This window comes from Staurois parvus, unplaced genomic scaffold, assembly GCF_062004578.1.
Source record: "Staurois parvus isolate SC_StPar_1 unplaced genomic scaffold, SC_StPar_1.0 ptg000446l, whole genome shotgun sequence".
Taxonomy (NCBI): domain Eukaryota; kingdom Metazoa; phylum Chordata; class Amphibia; order Anura; family Ranidae; genus Staurois; species Staurois parvus.
Genome location: NW_028318242.1, coordinates 2,265,331 through 2,286,790, shown reverse-complemented (window position 1 = coordinate 2,286,790; position 21,460 = coordinate 2,265,331). Strand labels below are relative to the sequence as shown.

Sequence of the window (21,460 nt, the reverse complement as noted above, 5' to 3'; positions counted from 1 at the left end):
AATGTCCTCTAGCTTAACTAACCCATGATGTATTTCAAGGTGAAGTGTTCCCCCATGACTGATTCCTCAACCTGCTGTTACTGTATATTGGAATATCTCAAAACAAAATTTATTCTGGTGTTTTCTCATGTCTCATTCAGGTATTTAAAATGTTTACCTGTACCTTTAGTAAATCTGGGTACAGTTTTAATGAAACAGCTGAAGGATAACGTGAATAAAAGAATATCTGGATTTTGATCTTCATAAAATGTTATGTGAGCGCACTGCTACAAAAACATGGAAAGCAGCCGTCAAGACTGGCCCATCTCCTCTCATGGGCTCAAGAGTAGTTGCACTCTCGTTCTTCCTGAAGCTAGATCCTGGATGTTTTACACAGATGAACTGGCTGCTCTTACCAAGCTGTGGCCTAGGGATAAGATTACAGGGTGATTTATTTCCCCCTTTTCAGTAGTATATACATTATGGGGGGGATTTACTAAAACTGGTGCAGCTGTACATGGTAGCTAATCTGCTTTTAACTTCAGCTTGTTCAATTAAACTTTGACTCTAAAACCTGGAAGCTGATTGGTTTCTATTCAGAGCTGCACCAGATTTTGCAGTTTTAGTAATAACCCACTATATGGCCAAAAATTTTCAGACACCTGAACGTCAAACCTAAATGAACTTGTTGGACGTTCACTTTTTTAAACCATGGGCATTAATATAAATTTTCCCCCATTTTGATGGCTGCAATGGCTTCCAGTCTTCTTGAAAGCCTTTCAGAAAAAATGAGGAAGGGTTGTAACAGCGCAAACACTGCAAAGTCCCGGGAAATGGTAGTATGGGGTGATGGTGGTATTAGTGGCTACTGTATGAAGAGCGTAGGATTCCGTGTGGCACTGAGGGCAAGGCTTCCAAATAAGCTGTAGCAACTTCTGTAGATGAGAAAAAGGAGAGAAGCGCCTCTAAGTGCAATAAGTCTTTTAATTCAAGTCTAAATGTAGAAACACTCACATGTGTGAAGTAATCATAAGCATAAAAACCGTGGTTAACAATAGTTAACGGTGGGGTGGTAACCCGGGTGAAGAGCCGTCATCTCTCTGCGATGTGGGGAGGTCAGCTCTTGGCTGGAACAGCGTGGTGGCTGGAGGGGGAACAGTGGTGAGGCCAGCCTTCATGCACGTCCTCCCTCAAAGCCGGATGGAACGCACGCTGGAACGTAGCGGCGGCGTGGCCGTGATGACGTCAGATCCCAGGGTGCACTGCGACGCGTTTCGGAGCATGCACTGGCCGTGGAAGGCAGAAGTGCACTCCTTTTTCAAGCAGGGGGAAGTGGATGAACAGGGGTGAATATATAGGGAACGTGAGTCTAATTGATCAATTAACCAATTAACCAGTGATTGACCATTGCTGTCAGGTGAATAGTGTAAAGTCATGGATGTTAACTGGGGGGTAAAAGGAAACCAAATGGAAAAAAGAGAGGATGTAATAAATAAGAAAACGGAAGACGAAAGGAAAAAAAAAAAAAGCCCTCAGACTCCTCTCAGACACATCCACGTATACCAAATTAACTAAAGACCCACTACCCGAATTCAAACAGGACGCACTACTACTAACGAACACAGCCTTACTTGATGGTGTCATCACCAAGCAGGAAGCCTCTTTTCTATCTAAAGACTTCTACAACACCCCGTATTTTTACTTTCTCCCCAAAGTACACAAAAATCCAAATAATCCACCAGGAAGACCAATCGTAGCGGCCACAGGGAGCATTACCAGCGGTTTCTCCCAATATATCGACCACTTCCTACAACCCCTTGCACAGGCTCAACACTCATATATCCGGGACAGCGGACACTTGCTAGAATTACTCCAAACATACTCCTGGGAACCCGACTATTGTTGGGTCTCGTTAGATGTCTGCTCCCTATACACCTCGATACCCCATGATGTAGGCATCACCGCCATCCAGCATTATCTATCCTTGGATCCATCACTCAACCCCAAACAATCTTCCTTTATAGTAGACGCCACCTCATTTTGCCTCAAACACAATTACTTCACATTCAACCACGATTTCTACTTACAAACTCAAGGTACAGCCATGGGAGCCAACTTTGCACCCTCATATGCCAACTTGACTATGAGTTTCTGGGAGGACAAACACATATGGCACAACAATCCCTTTGCCGCCCACATCATCTTTTACGGCCGTTACATAGATGACATTATCGTCATCTGGGATGGACCAATATCACACGTAGACCAGTTCGTAACCCATTGCAATTCAAATCCTTTTGGACTGTCCTTCACCTCCACTCACCACAAACATACTCTTGTATTCCTAGATCTCGAATTATACCATGACAATCTCCAAATATTAACAAAAAACCACTTCAAACCCGTATCTGGCAACTCATACCTCCACTTCAACAGCTGCCACCACCCCAAATGGATCCAAAATATACCTAAAGGACAATTCTGTCGTCTCAGACAAAACTGCACCACAGATTCAGATTACAATCTCCAGAGTGACATTCTAATAAAGAAATTCCTAGACAAAGGTTACCCACACAAGCTAGTAGATGAGGCCCACTCCTTCTACCACAAGGGTAGACCCCAAACACACAATAACACAGAGCCTCCCAACCAGGTCAGATTTATAACCAAATTCCACAACAACTTTCACAAAATGGAGTCTATCATCAATAGACATTGGCCGATACTACTACAGGATCCACATTTAATAGACATCTTAGATAAAAAACCAAAATACACCTACCGCAAAGCCATCAACCTTAAAAACAAGATTGCCCCCAGCAAATACAACCCACCCACCAACACACTCAACACAATCTGCCTCATACCCATTGTCGGCATGTATAGATGCAACAAAGCGCTATGCAAAACTTGCCAATTCGTTAAACACGGACAAAAAAACTTCACCACAAAAGGAAAAACCTATTCATTCAAAGAATTTTACAACTGCTCCACTGATCATGTGATCTATTGTATATCCTGCCCTTGCGGCCTCCTATATGTGGGACGAACCATCAGACCCCTCCGTGCCAGGTTTGGCGAGCACAGACGTCTTATTGAAGATGGTAAAGACAAACATAGCGTCCCCCGCCACTTCCTTGAATATCACCAAAAATCCACTGATGGCCTACAAGTATGGGTCTTAGAATCCATACACAACAATCTCTCTGAGTCTGATCGTTTCAAAAAACTCTGTTCACAAGAAACCTATTGGATATTTACATTAGATACATTGTCCCCAGGCGGACTCAACGAGGAATTAGACATTAACACTATACTATAAACACTACAATCTCCCATTCACAGCCACTCAACACTCACAATGATACTTCCCCCCCCCCCCCTTTCTTTAAAAATTTTTTTTTTTTTTTTTTTTAAATCGAATTTTTTAATCGAATTTTTTATCGAATTTTTTTTTTTTTTTTTTTTTTTTTTTTAATCCAATTTTTAGTTTATTATTTATAACCTTTTGTTCATTATTTATATTTTATTCTATTTTTTACAATATTTTACAATGTAATTTACTTTTTATAATGTCATCTGCATGTATTATTACCAATATGTTTATCATCTTGCAATCATGCTGTATCATCTTGCAATCATGCTGTATTACCACTAAATATCTGCTCACTACTGTTACATAATTGATGTGCCAGTGCTGCAAGGTGAACATTTTACCCCACTAATCTCCCAGAACATAATTTTTTTTTTTTTTTTTTTCCTTTCGTCTTCCGTTTTCTTATTTATTACATCCTCTCTTTTTTCCATTTGGTTTCCTTTTACCCCCCAGTTAACATCCATGACTTTACACTATTCACCTGACAGCAATGGTCAATCACTGGTTAATTGGTTAATTGATCAATTAGACTCACGTTCCCTATATATTCACCCCTGTTCATCCACTTCCCCCTGCTTGAAAAAGGAGTGCACTTCTGCCTTCCACGGCCAGTGCATGCTCCGAAACGCGTCGCAGTGCACCCTGGGATCTGACGTCATCACGGCCACGCCGCCGCTACGTTCCAGCGTGCGTTCCATCCGGCTTTGAGGGAGGACGTGCATGAAGGCTGGCCTCACCACTGTTCCCCCTCCAGCCACCACGCTGTTCCAGCCAAGAGCTGACCTCCCCACATCGCAGAGAGATGACGGCTCTTCACCCGGGTTACCACCCCACCGTTAACTATTGTTAACCACGGTTTTTATGCTTATGATTACTTCACACATGTGAGTGTTTCTACATTTAGACTTGAATTAAAAGACTTATTGCACTTAGAGGCGCTTCTCTCCTTTTTCTCTTCTTGAAAGCCTTTGCACGGGATTTTGGCCAAAAGATCATTTGTGAGGCCAGGTACTGATGTTGAATAAGAAAACCTGGCTGGCAATAAATCTATGGTATATTCCAATCAAACCCAGAAGTGTTCAGTAGCATTAAGGTCATGGATTTGTGCACCTCCAGTTCCTCCAGACAAAACTCATCAATGTCTGTATGGACCTGGCCTTGTGCACAAGGTTACAGTCATCCTGTAACAGGGAAGGATCTTCGCCAAACTGATGTCATAAGGCTGGAAGTCCTCAATTGTTTAAATTGTTTGTATGTCACTGTCAACAACTGAACTCAATCATTTGAGGGGGTTGGCTATATAGTGAAATATTTCAAGGGTCTCTGTTATCTGCAGTTGTGATGGCCTCTATAGACTCTTCAGAACCTGTGAGGATGCTCACACACTCTGTTTTAACCAAAAACACACATTATGAATCTTAGTTTTATCAGTTACATAATAGATACAGGTTATTAAATATATGCTTGTGAAGACTCCTTTAATTACTAAAATGATTCGTTTTTTTTCTACTGTTTTAAAAACAATCACATTTCATTTAGCCACCTTTTAAAAGCCTGGGTTTTTATTGTATGTAAAGTGAAATCCTAAAGCTCAGCATTATTAGAGTTAATTTGTCTGTTCTGTTAAGCCAGTATTATTTAAACATCCTTGACTTTCATGTATCGATTACTGTGATAAAATAACTCTTCTTATTTTAAAGTCCACTCCAGCTACAAAGATGTAAAGTAACACAGAACTCACCTCCCATAGCACCGCTTCCCCTCTGAAGTTTGGAATCAATAGCATCTGCTGCCAAGAGCTGAAGTTTAGGTAAAAAACTGAAAAATATAATTTAAAAAGTATTAAGAAGGCCCTACAATTATAGTCATTAAAATTAAAATTCATAAAGTTTATATACTGTATAGTTATGTAGACACTCTTGGATGCTTTTAAATAACATTAAGCTGGTTCTCAACATCCAATTATGAAAACATTGAGACAGAACATCAAAACCACTATCAGGCATATTTGTATCTTGGATTGTAAGCTCCAAGGAGCAAGGCCCTCCTAACCCTCTTGTATTGAACTGTATTGTTGCTGTATTGACTCCCATTATATTGTAAAGCGCTGAACAAACTGTTGGCGGTATATAAATCCTGTATAATAATAATAATAATAATATAATGCCTATAAAGATAGAACATAAAATCAAAGCACGTTTTTATCTAAAGAGGTTGTAAAGTCCACTCTTTTATTTATACATACAGGTGAGCCTATAATAAGGCTTACCTGTAGGTCCAGTAAAAATCTCCTAAACATGCACCGTTTAGGAGATATTTACTTTAGTAGCAGCCGGTGATGTCCCAGACGCATACGCCCTGCGATCTCAATGGATTGCATGCTGCACAGTAGTAACATCATTGCAGCTTGGCCATTCAAAGGGCTAGAGCCCTCGAACCTGGAAGGAACAGTGAGTGAAGATGGAAACCTTGTCAGTGGTGACAGTGCGCTGCCAGAGGGCTGTGTTTTAAGGTAAATCTGTTATAATGTGCATACTGGCACATTATGACATTATCCTGAAGGATCCTACTTTTTTTTGTGTGTGGTTTACTACTGCTTTAAGGGCTGTCTCAGCTGACCACACATTGGTTTCATTTTGGAGCATTACTATTTTTTTTACTGAAACCTTATAGCAGCTAGGGTTGCCACCTCACCCCTTTAAAACTGAACACATATTAATTACACAGGTTCTGAAGCCAATTTAATACAGATAAAGCACTAAGTGAGTTTAATTACCACCTTAATCAGCCACAGAAACTGTATAATTAATATGTGTTCGGTTTTAAAGGGATGAGGTGACAGCCCTAATAGCAGCCCAGCACAGTGCAGGAATCTCTGGAAAGCCCCAACTAGCATCAAGTGCGACTCCATATTCTGCGTCGAGAAGGACATATTCTCCATATATGCTGCATTAGGTTGCTTGACTCTTGAGCGACTTTATGAATGTGATATGGCAGTGTGAGGCCTTGCCACGGTGAAAATGTAGGAGAAAGTGACAAAGGGTCTCAAACCCAGGGTCAAGGTTTTGCCAGTAACCAGAGGGCTGAGTGTGCAGGTGTTCATAGCCCTTATAATCTAGGACCTGACCATAGTTCAGGGATCCACCCTCCTGAGGAGTCCGTGTGTGGTTGCAAGGGAGCAGCCATAGATGTGTACATGTCTGGGACAAGACCGACAGAGGCCTGAGGCTAAGAGTTGGAGAGTAGGGAGCTGCAGGAAAGAGACAGACAGCTGACAGGTACAGCGTTGATGCACAAGCACAAGGATGTTGTGTTAGATGGTCAGGAGGACCAAGGCACAAGGCCTGAGCAGCAGGATTGCCAAAGAGAACCAGAAGGCTGAATATTGTTAATTTCAACTTCATGATGGAAACCCCTGCGAAGGAAGCTGATTGCCATGAACCTTTTTTTTCTGTTTTAAATAAAATTTGGCTTACAAGCCTTAAAAAGGCTGTTGTGGACTGAACTCGCTGGTGATCGCTACACGAGCTAAACAACCCCAAGTTTTCACAGTGAGTAAACACTTACTACACTTTTTCCTATATTTTCTATATATATATATATATATATATATACATAGTATTGAACACTACTGAACATTTCTCTTGTGATTTTTTTTTTTTTATCCTTTTTTCCACCTTGTCTTTGCTCCCTTTTGGTTCACCTGACTTATCTGTAATGAAGGATGTCCCATGCCTTGCAGGCAGCTGGATCTTGTAGAAATCTTCTATGCAGAGATGCCAGTCCTTTGCCTGTCTCTGATCTTCCAGCTCTGTGATGGTTAATAGATTTGGTTCCAGGGCCATTCATCTGCAGTTAATTGCTGCATGAACGATTACATGCAAACAGCAGTGAATAACTGTATTTTGTGTCAGGCATTGTCCCATGGCTTCAAATGGGGCTTCTCCTCTGCATCTACTGTATTTGCGTGGATTCCCACAGAGTCTCCCACAGGTAATCACAAATGGCCCCATTCACAAGTGTTAATGGGGCCGAAACATTTTGCTGTTTGCATTTTGCTTGCTGCACCACTTCAATACTTTGCTGTCTGTGATCAACCTAGTCTTTGTTCTGCTTCACATAGAATGCTTTGATTGGGGAATGAACCCTCTACTGACCCTAGAAACCAATGATTATTTGAAAACCCATTTGCACTTGCCAACCATATAGCTGGTGGGGTGAGTCCGGTCAGCTGCAATTCTCTGAATACACTTCATCAACCCTCATCTGGTCTAATGACCTGCTCCTGTAGATAATAAAACTACAGGGATAATGGAGAATAGCTTACATGACCAATAGAACATTATTCCACCTTCTCCATTTTAAATTCCTAAATTACCCTGGGATTGCAAATGAGTTTTATGGGGGGCAAATGAGGATCAAAAACAGCAGCTTGCAATGGCCACTGGATGGTGATGTTCAAATTGACACTTTTTCTAAGCGATCATCACCAGGTTTCTAGAGACATCTTGTGGTCACAAAATATATTACTGTAGTAGAATGGGTATGCCTAATGTATCTCTACTTTTGCAGTAAAACGTGAAAAAAAACACGGCTATATGTTTGGTATGTGTTTCCATTTTACACTGCAAAAGAAAAAAATAAATAATATATATATATAATCTAGAAAGATGTGTCATAGCAGACTGCAACCCTTTCTGAAAACGTTCAGGGTGAGTCTGTCACAATAGAAGGGAGGCTGACCATCATCTTACCAACATACATCAAAGAAGCTCAGCTTCTACACCTTTAACCATTGGTTAGCAATCTAGCTTACCATACTTATTCCTATATTTTCTATACACATAATACTGAACACTGGTCTTAAAAGGTTTTCTCTTGTGCCTTTTTTTTCTCCCTTTTTTCTTCTTGCCTTTGCTACCTCCAACGCACCACTGACTTACCTGTAATGAAGGATGTTCCACGTCGTGCAGGAAGTTGGATCTGGCAGAGATCTTCCTGTCTCTAAACTTCTGGCTGTTCGATGGCTAATAACTTTGGGTCCAGGATTGATCATTCACAGGTAATCACTGAATGAGTACATGCAAACTCACTTCTCTCTCTTCTTTCTCTTTGTTTTTCTCCTTTCTTTTTTCTGTACTTTGTTTTCTACATAGTTAACGTGTCTACGATAGTCCTACGATACATATTTATTGTGGAGCCTTTTCTTTAGGGTCTATGGACTTATTATAAAGTGCTTACTGTGATAACATTGTTAAGATGATGCACATAACCCAGGCTGAATGGCTTCATGGCTTTCTGTTATAAAAGCTTCTTGGACATGCTTGCTCCTTTATTACAGAATGCATTTAACATCCTCTGTAACCAATGATCTTTTCATCCAGAGTCCCTCTTAGCAATATTTCAGTGATTTCCACACATAACACAGATGAAATAAACTGGTTCAATTTTATACCTATTTCTCTATTAAATGTCGACCTAAAACTCTTTGCTACCATTCTGACAAAGAAGGTTAAATCAAGGTACAAGGGAACTCGTTCATCAAGACCAAGTCGGCTTTCTGCTAATCAGTCAAGCCAGCGACAACATTCACAAACTGGCTTTTCCTATTAAAGCTTCCAAGCGCAGAAATATTACACTCATGCTTCTATCATTGGATATTCAAAAAGTTTTTGATCCTGTGTCCTGACCATGTCTCTTCTATACCCTAGAAAAATGGGGCTTTAGCCAGTATTAAATCTAGATGTTGTGATACTATTTTGTCCAAACATCTGCCACATTTAATTTTCTACCTTAGTAGGTGTGATTTTTTTTTTTTCTTAACATTGATGCTTTTTTTCTCAGAGGATAGGTGCAGGAACTCCCCACCTTTTGAGTTACCCCTTGTCTCCGCCCCCTACCCACCTCCAAGCACTATCCCTTGGTTCCACCCCCTACCCACCTCCTAGGACTGCCCCTTTTAGATAATACAGAATCAAGTATCATTTTGTGGTGCTAAGTAATTTCCATGCAACATGGTAATGATAACAAGAAAGCAGTAAAATACAGTAGATTCCCCTGCAGCCAGCAACAATAGATCCCTCCCACAACACTGGACCCCCTACAACAAAATACCATCCAGCAACAATAGATCCAACCCAGCAACCATGGACCCAAGCAGCAACAACAGATCTCCCAGCAGCCAGCAACAATAGACTCCTCCCTCAACAAGAGCATGGCACAACTGCAAACCTACCAAGACATGGCCATCCACCTAAACTGACAGGCCAGGCAAGGACAGCATTAATCAGGAAAGCAGCCAAGAGGCCCATGGTAAGTGTGGAGGAGCTCAGGTGGGAGAATCTGTCCACAGGACAACTATTAGTCGTGCACTCCACAAATCTGGCCTTTATGGAAGAGTGGCAAGAAGAAAGCTATTGTTGAAAGAAAGCCATAACAAGTCCCGTTTTCAGTTTGAGAGCAGCCATGTGGGCGACACAGCAAACGTGGAAAAAGGTCCTCTGATCCGATGAGACCAAAATTTAACTTTTTGACCTAAAAACAAAACTCTACATGTGGCTGAAAACTAACATTGCATATAACCCTGAACACACCATCCCCACCATGAAACATGGTAGTGGCAGCATCATGTTGTGGGGATGTTGTTCATCAGCAGGGACAGGAAAGCTGGTCAGAGTTGATGGGAAGATAAATGAAGCCAAATACAGGGCAAATAGATTCCCACCAGTGACAATAGGCCCTCCAGCAAACTCCAGCACCCCTTGCCATTACATACATTCATTGCTGGAGTTCCCCCCACGTTCCTGCTAATAAAAAACCTTGGATTTTATGATTCTACTGTGCTTGATACTTCTTTTGTACTTAAATTAATACAAATATGAAAAGCCAACATTAGGTATTATCACAAGTACGTGGAAGTCCACTTTAGACTGCTCAGCTGATTTCACCAAAACGTGCAACTGTGCGACAGAAAATGGGTAACGATTAATAACTATTTATATTGGTTAATTCCACATTTGTCCATTAAGCAGCCTCTTTTTGCCAGGGCCATGGTTCCTTACTATGTCGCTGGAAATTTTTGTTACTGTTAGTATTTGGCTGCAGTGACCACACCTATTAGGTGACCTGGCAATATTTAACGATTAGCTGTTCTTATTTCATTTACTGCTCAATCAACCCTTGTTGAGAGGCTGGGTTAGAGTACTAGTGACTCTGTGCAGTGAAGGGTGTGCAGCAGGAAATGAAAACAAAGAAAATCTGAGATAGAAAAAATCATATGGAGGTAAGAAACAGCCTCACCCATTTCCATCATGGTATGCTACTACCCTGCTACAACTTTAAGGCTGTATCCACTGAAAAACACAGCAAAAAACGCATAGGCTTTTTTTACCGTGCTTTCTGAGCATTTTTAAAGCACACGTGACTTAAATACTGCTCCAAAAACACTTCTCAGAGATGTTTTGAGGCTCTTTTCAGGTGTTTCTGAGGTGCTTTTCAGGCGTTTTCTATTGATTTCAATGGGAAGAGGCATTTTTGGGGAGTTTTTTGTTTTTTTTTAACTCCCCAAACATGCCCCAAAGATGCTGCAAGCAGGAGTTTTTACACCGCACCGCAAGTGCTCAGTGTGAAAACATACATAGATATACATTCACATACATAGGGAAGCATTTTTCTTGAGCTATTAGGAACTTTTTTTTAACACAAAAACTGAAAAGTAGGCTAAGGGTCTTTCAGGGCCCTAGGAATGGCACTGCTACTATCATCCAATAAAAACACGTGCATGTCTAGCCATGTAGTGATCTGAAATGGAACTTTAGCAAAGGTCCTCACATGATAAGATGGCAAAATATTCTAGTGCTTGCTATCTACCTTTTCCTATAAGATCAGCAGTGAATATAATCGGAAAGCCCATTTCCAGCCAAGTACTAGCTGCCCTCCAACCCTACTCTGATTACTGGCATTACCAAAAATATAAATCCTAATCTTAATATCCTTTTGTACTTACCTAAGGCTGTGGTCACATCATGATCCAATCCCTAGTCTACCCTCTTCTGCTTACAGAAGGTAAGGGTGTCCACGCCATTGCCTGCATGATGTGGACACTTCCTATTGGCTGTACATTGGTGGAGTCCTCTCGGGATCCAAAAGAGGAGGCTCCAGCAGTACCATCAGTGCAAGAAGACTGTTGGGGACAAGCCTCTGTGCTTTGTTCCTCACACTGGTGTCGGCAGCAGATTTAGATGGTGGCTTTTGGGCTGGTTCACACTATAGAAATGCAGTCCAAATGCGTTTCCGCATGCATGCTTTTGACACATTGTGGTACGTTTTTTGATGCGTTCCAGTGCGTTTTTTATGCATTCCAGTTAATTTTTTCCCTTTTTCAATCTAAATAGTGACATGTGCGTTGCAGTGCATTTTTTATGCATTTTACCACATTTCAGTACAGTTCTGTGCAGAAAAAATACAGCATGTTCTACTTTTTTTTTCTGCAACCTGAATGCACTGGAACTGCAAGCACTGATGTGAACTATGACATTGACAACCATATAACCTACTTTCTGTGTTTTGGATGTAGGAAAAAAAGCTCACTGAAATGCATGTATTGTGAACTGACCCTTAGATGAGTATAACTTTCTTCACAAAGTATGAAATAAAACAAAAAATGCACAGACTGTGTTAGAGGTGGGTTTGGGTTCGGGGTTATTTTATGCCTGAAGATGGGCTTTAACCATTTCAATTCATATACAATTGGTTTGGTTTTGTAGTAATATGTTCAAAACAGAAGAGTTCATTTTATTGTGATGACTGCAGGGAGTTCTGCTAGGAGGTTATCAGAGTTTATTTCCACTGGCCTTGGGTTACCGCTTAAAGCAAGAAGTTGTAGCTATACTATAGAGCAGGGGTCCTCAAACTTTTTAAACAAGGGGCCGGTTCACAGACCTTCACTGTTGGGGGGTCGGACTATAGTTTGAAGAAAAATATGAACAAATTCCTAAGCACCCTGCATATATCTTATTTGTAGTGCCAAAAACAGGAAAAAACAATACAATTTTTAAAATGCATTGTACACTGTGATGCACTGGACACTGCAATGATCTGTACTTTCTAACGCACTGGACACCGCAATATACTGTACTCTAATGCACTGTACACTGACACTGCAATGCACTGGACACTGACACACTGGACACCGCAATATACTGTACTCTAATGCACTGTACACTGACACCGCAATGCACTGGACACTGACACACTGGGCACCGCAATGCACTGGACACTGACATCGCAATGCACTGGACACTGACACACTGGACACTGCAATGCACTGGACACTGACACACTGGACACCGCAATGCACTGGACACTGACACACTGGACACCACAATGCACTGGACACTGACATCGCAATGCACTGGACACTGACACACTGGACACCGCAATGTACTTTACACTGACACCGCAATGCACTGGACACTGGACACCGCAATGTACTTTACACTGACAACGCAATGCACTGAACACTGACACACTGGACACCGCAATGTACTGTACTCTAATGCACTGTACACTGACACCACAATGCACTGGACACTGACACACTGGACACCGCAATGTACTGTACTCTAAGGCACTGTACACTGACACCACAATGCACTGGACACTGACACACTGGACGCCGCAATGCACTGGACATTGACACCGCAATGCACTGGACACTGACACACTGGACACCGCAATGCACTGTACACTGACGCCGCAATGCACTGGACACTGACACACTGGACACCGCAATGTACTGTACTCTAATGCACTGGACACTGACACCACAATGCACTGGACACTGACACCACAATGCACTGGACACTGACACACTGGACACCGCAATGTACTGTACTCTAAGGCATTGTACACTGACACCACAATGCACTGGACACTGACACACTGGACACCGCAATGCACTGGACATTGACACCGCAATGCACTGGACACTGACACACTGGACACCGCAATGCACTGTACACTGACACCGCAATGCACTGGACACTGATACCACAATGCACTGGACACTGACACACTGGACACCGCAATGCACTGTACACAATACAATGTATTTTTGATTTAGTTTTTTGGGCTGTTCATCGGGAAATGCAATCTGTTTCCAACTATTGGGGTCCCCTTTATGTATGTGATCTAAGTTGAATACACCAGGAAGCGCTGTATATATGTATGGAATTGAAGCCTGTACACCCTTTGGGAAGTGGGGTAGTAAGATGGGAGGAATGGAGGCAGCATATATTTAGTGCGGAGGAACCGGAGATTGTTTCCTTTGATAACGCCCTGGAGGAGGAGCGAAACACGTCAATGTAATTTCTGGTTCCGTTCCAACCTTTGTGACGCCACGTCCAGTGAGTGGAACGCACGCTGTGTGTGGCGCTCCGGAGCCATTTTCTGTGCCCATTGATGTGGGGATTGCGGAACATTGCTTTTTAAAGCTTTCAATTTTTTAACATATGTGAGTGCAATATATATTTTATTGTTGCTTAATAAAATAGTATTACAGAGTTACACTGTGTGTGTTCCTCTTGTTTTTTACAACTTTCCTGCATGCATGAGGATCATGTTCAAGTACTGAAGAAGTATATGGAATCTGTGGTTTATCTGAGTCCTGGCCATACCTGAGAACACACTTCACCAGTTTAAGCCTTTTTGAGTCTTATGCCATAAGAGCTAGGAGTCCAACGAATCTGGTGAGTGTGCAGTATATTAGGTGGTGATTGTGAAGCACTGTGGGGTGACCCCATTTACAGAACACTTCCCGTTTGGATATAACAGCATATTTTTTCACTGAAGCACTGTTTGTTTGGGACTTTTGATTTTTTTCACATTTAAAATTATTGTTTGCGCTGTATTATTGATCATTTATTATTTAAGGTGTTTTTAACTTTATGAATAGCAGCATTATATATCATTTTTTCACATAATTGTTTTTCACAGTATATGTGAGTTTTTTTGATTTTATGATTTGTTACGGTAGTGCGGGTAAGTTTTGTTTGATCCCAAAAGTCTCCTTTGTATTTCCTCTTCTGGTTAAATAATCTGATATTATGATGTTTGTTTGTTTTTCTATATTGGTTGAATGTTCGTTACCTCTTCTGGTCTATTTTTCTTAAGACTATTTTATTTTAGGAATGAATATTAGGGAATTTTACATTCACACTGCAAAAGGCAAAAATTAGAAACTGGCATTTCAAACATATTACAAACATTATGGATATTATTTGTGTTTTTTGTACAAATGCTAAAGCTTTCTCACAACATTTGTTTTTGTAACTGGACCCCTGTCTCCTCTTTGTTTGCAAATGATGGCAACTGACACATAAATGTTTTTAACAGGTGTATTAATACTGGGTTACTACACCTAAAACAGGATTTTAAAGGACAAAGTCTTGATATCTTGCAGGTGTCCTGATAACTGGAATTCAAGTGCAGCATGGTGTAGCACCATCTTTCATAGTCATTTCCAGCTCTGATTCATTCAGTAATGTGTTGTCTGGTCTGCTCGCAGCTGGTCGGGAAGTTGGTGAAGAGTTCTCAGTGGTGTTTGTACCACTTCTTTCCTCTGTTGTTCTAAGAAATTTCCTGTTTTTTTTCTGTACAAATGTCTGCTTTCACTTTGTAGGAGTGTGAAGCAACCTTCTCTATGACCAACAATCTTTACACATGTACAGTGCCTTGAAAAAGTATTCATACCCCTTGACATTTTCCACATTTTGTCATGTTACTACCAAAAACATAAATGTATTTTATTGGGATTTTATGTGATAGACCAACACAAAGTGGCACATAATTGTGAAGTGGAAGGAAAATGATAAATAGTTTTCAAATTTTTTTTACAAACATCTGAAAAGTGTGGCGTGCATTTGTATTCAGCACCCTTTACTCTAATACCCCTAACTAAAAGTGGAACCAATTGCCTTTAGAAGTCACCTAATTAGTAAACAAAGTCCACCTATGTGTAATTTAATCTCAGTAAAAATACAGCTGTTCTGTGAAGCCCTCAGAGGTTTGTTAGAGAACATTAGTGAACAAATAGCATCATGAAGGCCAAGGCACACACCAGACAGGTCAGGGATAAAATTGTGGAGAAGATTAAAGCAGGGTTAGGGTCTAAAAAATGCAAAGAATGGGCAAAAATGTCCCTCTCTAGACGTGCAAAGCTGGTAGAGACATACCCAAAAAAGACTTACAGCTGTAATTGCAGTGATAGGTGGTTCTACAAAGTATTGACTCGGGGGGCTGAATACAAATGCATGCCACACTTTGCAGATATTTATTTGTAAAAAATTTAGAAAACCATTTATCATTTTCCTTTCACTTCACAATTATGTGCCAATTTGTGTTGGTCTATCACATAAAATCCTGATAAAATACATTTACATTTTTGGTTGTAACATGACAAAATGTGGAACATTTCAAGGGGTATGAATACTTTTTCAAGGCACTCAACCTTTTCACAAACGTCCAACTACATTTGAAGGAAAGTGTTGCACTTGCATTGTCTAACTTACACTCACCGGCCACTTTATTAGGTAAACCTGTTCAACTGTTTGGTAACACAAATTGCTAATCTGCCAATCACATGGCAGCAACTCAATGCATTTAGGTATCTAGACGTGGTGAAGACGATTTGCTGAAGTTCAAACTGAGCATCAAAATGAGGAAGAAAGGGGATTTAAGTGACTTTGAATGTGGTATGGTTGTTGATGCCAGACAGGCTCATCTGCGTATTTATTTATTTCAGGTACTTATATAGCGCCGTCAATTTTCGCAGCGGTTTACATATATATTGTACATTCACATTAGTCCATAACCCTCAAGGGCCGTACAATCTAAGGTCCCTAACTCACATTCATATACAAGGCCCAATTTAGACAGGATCCAATTGACCTACCAGCATGTCTTTGGAGTGTGGGAGGAAACCGGAGTACCCGGAGGAAACACGCAGGCACAGGGAGAACATGCAAACTTCAGGCAGGAGGGGCCGTGGCTGGGATTCGAACCAATGACCCTAGTACAGGCAGAAGTGCTAACCATTTAGCCACTGTGCTGCCCATTTCAAAAACTGCTCATCTACTGGGATTTTCCCACACAACCATCTCCAGGGTTTACAGAGAATATCCAGTGAGCGGCAGTTGTGTGGACGAAAATGCCTTTTTCATGTCAGAGGAGAATGGGCAGATTGGTTTGAGATGACAGAAAGGCAATAGTAACTCGTGTCAATATGTACCAAAATCTCTGAGGAATGTTTCCAACACCTTGTTGAATCTATGCAAAGAATTAAGACAGTTCTGAAGGCAAAAGGGGGTCCAACCCAGTACTAGCAAGGTGTACCTAATAAAGTGGCCGGTGAGTGTATATCCAGCTCAGGTAGCTGTGAAATGAGGGTTCTTGTTCTTCTTAACAAAGACATATGCCTTTGTAGTGGACTACTTTTACTACCTTCTGCTGGTATTTCTCCAAACCAGTATGGTGTTCAGGAGATCTTGGCTTTCTCTGTAAGTGTCATTGCTATTTTTACAGTAGCTTCAGCCTTGCCGTTGGACTGACTGTGATATGAGGATGATGTAAGGTGTTTAATTCCCACTTTTCAGAAAAGCAGTCAAACTCTGAGCTGCAAATTGTGGTAAAGCAGATGTAAGCATCCATTGCTTCACTGTTAATAAATGAATAGCAGTATATAAGTGGACAGGTGCCTTTGATTGGCAGATGTATCAAAGCTTTAATTTTTAAATAGCCAAAACCTGCAAAGATTTGGGGGGCTCATGGGATCTGTCGGGAGGAAATCCAAATTACTAAAGACAGAAGCAGTAACTTGCTGGTGCCTGCTCACACACAAACGGCTTACCTTTAGTTGCTTACTTATGTGTTTTAGGGTTTTTTTAAAACTAAGGAGTCTATAATTTTCACACAACTTTCACCCAGGATTCACATATTTTCCATATTAATACAATAAAAAAAAGTGCAACTCCTGGGTGAAAGTTGTGTGCGTCTTTTGTGAAAAATGTATAAATAGACCCCTAAGAAAACCCCTGGGGTGCCTGATTGCAGCTGTATGGTAGGTTTTAGAGCACCTTATTCACACACATGTAAACTGACATGCTTGCTTTTGTAATAAAATGGCATTTCTCTGAATTACAATATAAATCTAAAGTAAACTTCACAATTTCTTGTGATACAATTCACACAAAATGCTTGTTCAGAAAATTTCCAAAAGAAAAATGTGTGTATACAAATCAGTAGTATTAACCACTTGAGCCCCAGAGGATTTACCCCCCTTAATGACCAGGCCTTTTTTTGCTGTTTGGTGCTGCACTAATTCAAATGATAATTGCGCGGTCATGCAATGCTATACCCAAACAAAATTTACGTCCTTTTTTTCACACAAATAGAGCTTTCTTTTGGTGGTATTTGATCACCTGTGCGCTTTTTATTTTTTGCGCTATAAACAAAAAAACCACGAAAATTTTGAAAAAAAACAATATTTTCTACTTTCAGCTATAAAAAATATATCGTAAACTCAAAGTTAGTCATAAATTTAAGCCAAAATGTATTCTGCTACATGTTTTTGGTAAAAAAAATCCCGTGCATTAGCGGGCAAACTGGCGCTATCTAGGAGGGGCGCTAACACTATCGGAAGTCACCAGTGACACTAATACAGTGATCAGTAAAAATCTGTTCACTGTAATCAATGACACTGGTGACAGGGCAGTGAAGGGGTTAACTGGGGGGGCGATCAAGGGGTTAAATGGTGCACTAGCGGGCAAACTGGCGCTATCTGGGAGGGGCGCTAACACTATCGGAAGTCGCCAGCGACACTGATACAGTGATCAGTAAAAATTGGTTCACTGATCAGTGACACTGGTGACAGGGCAGTGAAGGGGTTAACTGGGGGGGGGTGATCAAGGGGTTAAACGGGATTACTGGTGTACTAGCGGGCAAACTGGCCCTATCTGGGAGGGGCACTAACACTATCGGAAGTCGCCAGCGACACTGATACAGTGATCAGTAAAAATTGGTTCACTGATCAGTGACACTGGTGACAGGGCAGTGAAGGGGTTAACTGGGGGGGGGGGCGATCAAGGGGTTAAACGGGATTACTGGCGTACTGGCGAGCAAACTGGCGCTATCTGGGAGGGGCGCTAACTCTATCGGAAGTCGCCAGCGACATTGATACAGTGATCAGTAAAAATTGGTTCACTGATCAGTGACACTGGGTGACAGGCAGTGAAGGGTTTAACTGGAGGGGGGGGAGGGGCGATCAAGGGGTTAAACGGGATTACTGGTGTACTGGCGGGCAATCTGGGGCTATCTGGGAGGGGCGCTAACTCTATCGGAAGTCGCCAGCGACACTGATCAGTAAAAATCGCTTCACTGATCAGTAACACTGGTGACAGGGCAGTGAAGGGTTAACTGGAGGGGGGGGGCGATCAGGGGGTTAAATGTGTCCTAGAGTGTTCTAACTGTAGTGTAGTGCTTGTGTACTCACTTTTTGGATGTCTTCTTCTCTGTCTGGAACGGAATGTGTCCAGGCAGAGAAGAATGACATCATATCCTGCCCTGTGTATGTCAACACAGGACAGGATAGGACAGGGACCGATCATGTGATTTCAGCCAGAAATCACTGGCTGAAATCTAATGATTGATCCCTCCTGGATCAAATAGTGTCACCCGCGGGTCGGCGGGAGCGCGCGCCCCCTGCCGGCGAAAGTGTCGGGAGCGCGGAACCCGTTTTTAAACGTGGTTTTGCGCTCCACTGCCGCCCTGCACACGTATATACACAGTGGCAGGGTGGCAAGCGGTTAAATGCAAAAAAATACATTCAACAGACAAAAAAATACAATTACAATACTAAGGTCTGGTTTCGGTGGTCTACACAGAATGCAAATTAAATTGGAATGCTAAACAAACCTCTTTCTTTTTTTTTTTTTTTTTTTTTTTTTGTATGGATGGAGTGCAGAAGGGTCAGAATATTGGCCAGGTTTTTATTGTGGTTTCCCATAAATCAGAAAAAGGAATCCCTGGTAATAGAAAGTAAGTGAAATCTCAATGGGGAAAATGACAGTTACAAAACCTGACACATTCTAACTGTTCTCCACTCTATTTTTAATTAAAAAAAAGTATTTTTCTGGCATTGCTCTTTAAGTTAAATTAATGTTTGCCATTTTTCAAATCCAGGCGTAATTTCTGGGTATCCCCAACAAGCTCTTTTTTCAACGTTTTTGATTACTGCATAAACTTGATACCTTGTTGCTCACCATTTCAACTTTTCAGTACTACCACTGTCTGCTACTCACATCTTGGCTAAAATGACAGACCTAATACTGTTTTTCATTCTTTGCACATTCTAAATCAGGGTTCCAGTATAGTAACGCCTGCCCATTGCTACTGGCAGGCTGCTGTTAAAACTAGCAAGTTTGATTTGAAAAGTAAAATCTGTTTTATTCATTGTTTCCAATTAGGAGAGGTATCATATAGCACACTGAGGATAGTGGCAACAATCTAAAACAATGAAGTTTAGAAATTGGCCTTATCTAAGCATAAGTAAGAAAGATATAACTAAAATGTACAGGGTCCCAATTTATGGGGAATTCTATGCAGGCTAGTAGTAGCATAAACTCCGTCATCCATAATGAAATTAGCACAGACTTTTCTGTTGCTGATATACAACCCATAGCAGAACCCAAATGGCTGATTCATAATACAGAGTTCAGATCACGTGTGGTATGCCAGTGTACTGTATTCATGCCCACTATAAGGAAAATACACATACATTTTTTTCACCTTGCTAGTGCCAAGAAAATATCTCCCACACCATTACACCACCACCACCACCACCACCAGTCTGAACCGTTGATACAAGGCAGTATGGATCCGTGCTTTCATGTTATTTACACCAAATTCTGACCATACCATCTGAATGTCACAGCAACATGTGACATCAACAAGGTGTTTTTGTCCTCACAACTGCCACTCACTGGACATCTTCTCTTTTTTGGACCATTCTCTAAACCCTAGAGATGGTTGTGCGTGAAATTCCCAGTAGATCAGCAGTTTTTGAAATACTCAGACCAACTCATCTGGCACTAACAACCATGCCATATTCAAAGTCACTTAAATCCCCTTTCTTTTCTGATGCTCGGTTTGAACTTCAGCAAGTCGTATGCACCATGTCTAGATGCCTAAATGCACTGAGTTGTTGCCGTGTGATTGGCTGATTAACAATTTGTGTTACCAAGCAATGGAACAGGTGTACTTAATACAGTGGCCAGTGAGTGTATATACCAGGAGTCTACAAAAAGATAGTACAAAAGGCCATTCCATGTTTTCTTTCATGTAATTATTTTATACATAGGTTTTAATGCTCTTAAAACATTTCTATGGCTAGTATGTAACTATATATGTACTTGATCTTACATGTAGGCCCAATATTCTGTTTTGCAGTACTACTTTAGCACTTATCCTCACAATGTGAATGTGTCCGCTGATTAATTGAGAGCAATGTATTTCCTATGTGGCTAATATCTTAACGCAACAATTGCTAAAAAAGAGATAGGGCAGCTACATTGACCCGCTGAAAACACTCTCTAGTGACTATATTTAACATAAGATGGATGAGAAAGCTTGTGAAAAAGTGTGGAAGTCACTATGCTTTCCCTTTGCTGATGGGTTAGGAATGCTTGCTGGAACACTGTACTGCCTAATACCTATCCAACTTCAGTCTGAAAAAAATGACTACCGTATTTGCCGGCGTATAAGACGACTTTTTGACCCTTGAAAATCTTCTCAAAAGTCGGGGGTCGTCTTATACGCCGGTACACATGTTAGGGGGGCTGCGGCATTAAGTACAGGGGTTTGCAGGGGCTGATGTCTCTTACCTGGATCCAGTCCCACGACGATCCGGTCCAGGAAGCGCGGCGTCTCCTTCAGTTCGGCCACTGGATGTTCGTGCGGCTGCTCGACTCCGCCTCCTCACCGGTGATTGGCCGCCAGAACTGTAGCTCAGGAAAGGCACACAGGCGGCCAATCACCGGCGAGGGGGCGGAG

At 41.4% G+C, this 21,460-nt stretch overlaps 1 protein-coding gene across 1 annotated transcript; it reads left to right on the top strand.

Annotated features, from left to right (window-relative positions):
- Window positions 1-276: 276 nt before the first annotated feature.
- On the top strand, window positions 277-15,043 carry LOC149453610 (uncharacterized). Its single transcript, XM_089688091.1, has 4 exons — window positions 277-425; window positions 1,516-2,990; window positions 11,366-11,419; window positions 14,817-15,043. Exons 1-4 carry the CDS (start codon window positions 277-279, stop codon window positions 15,041-15,043), a joined length of 1,905 nt encoding a protein of 634 aa, XP_089544217.1.
- The last annotated feature ends 6,417 nt before the right edge of the window (window positions 15,044-21,460 follow it).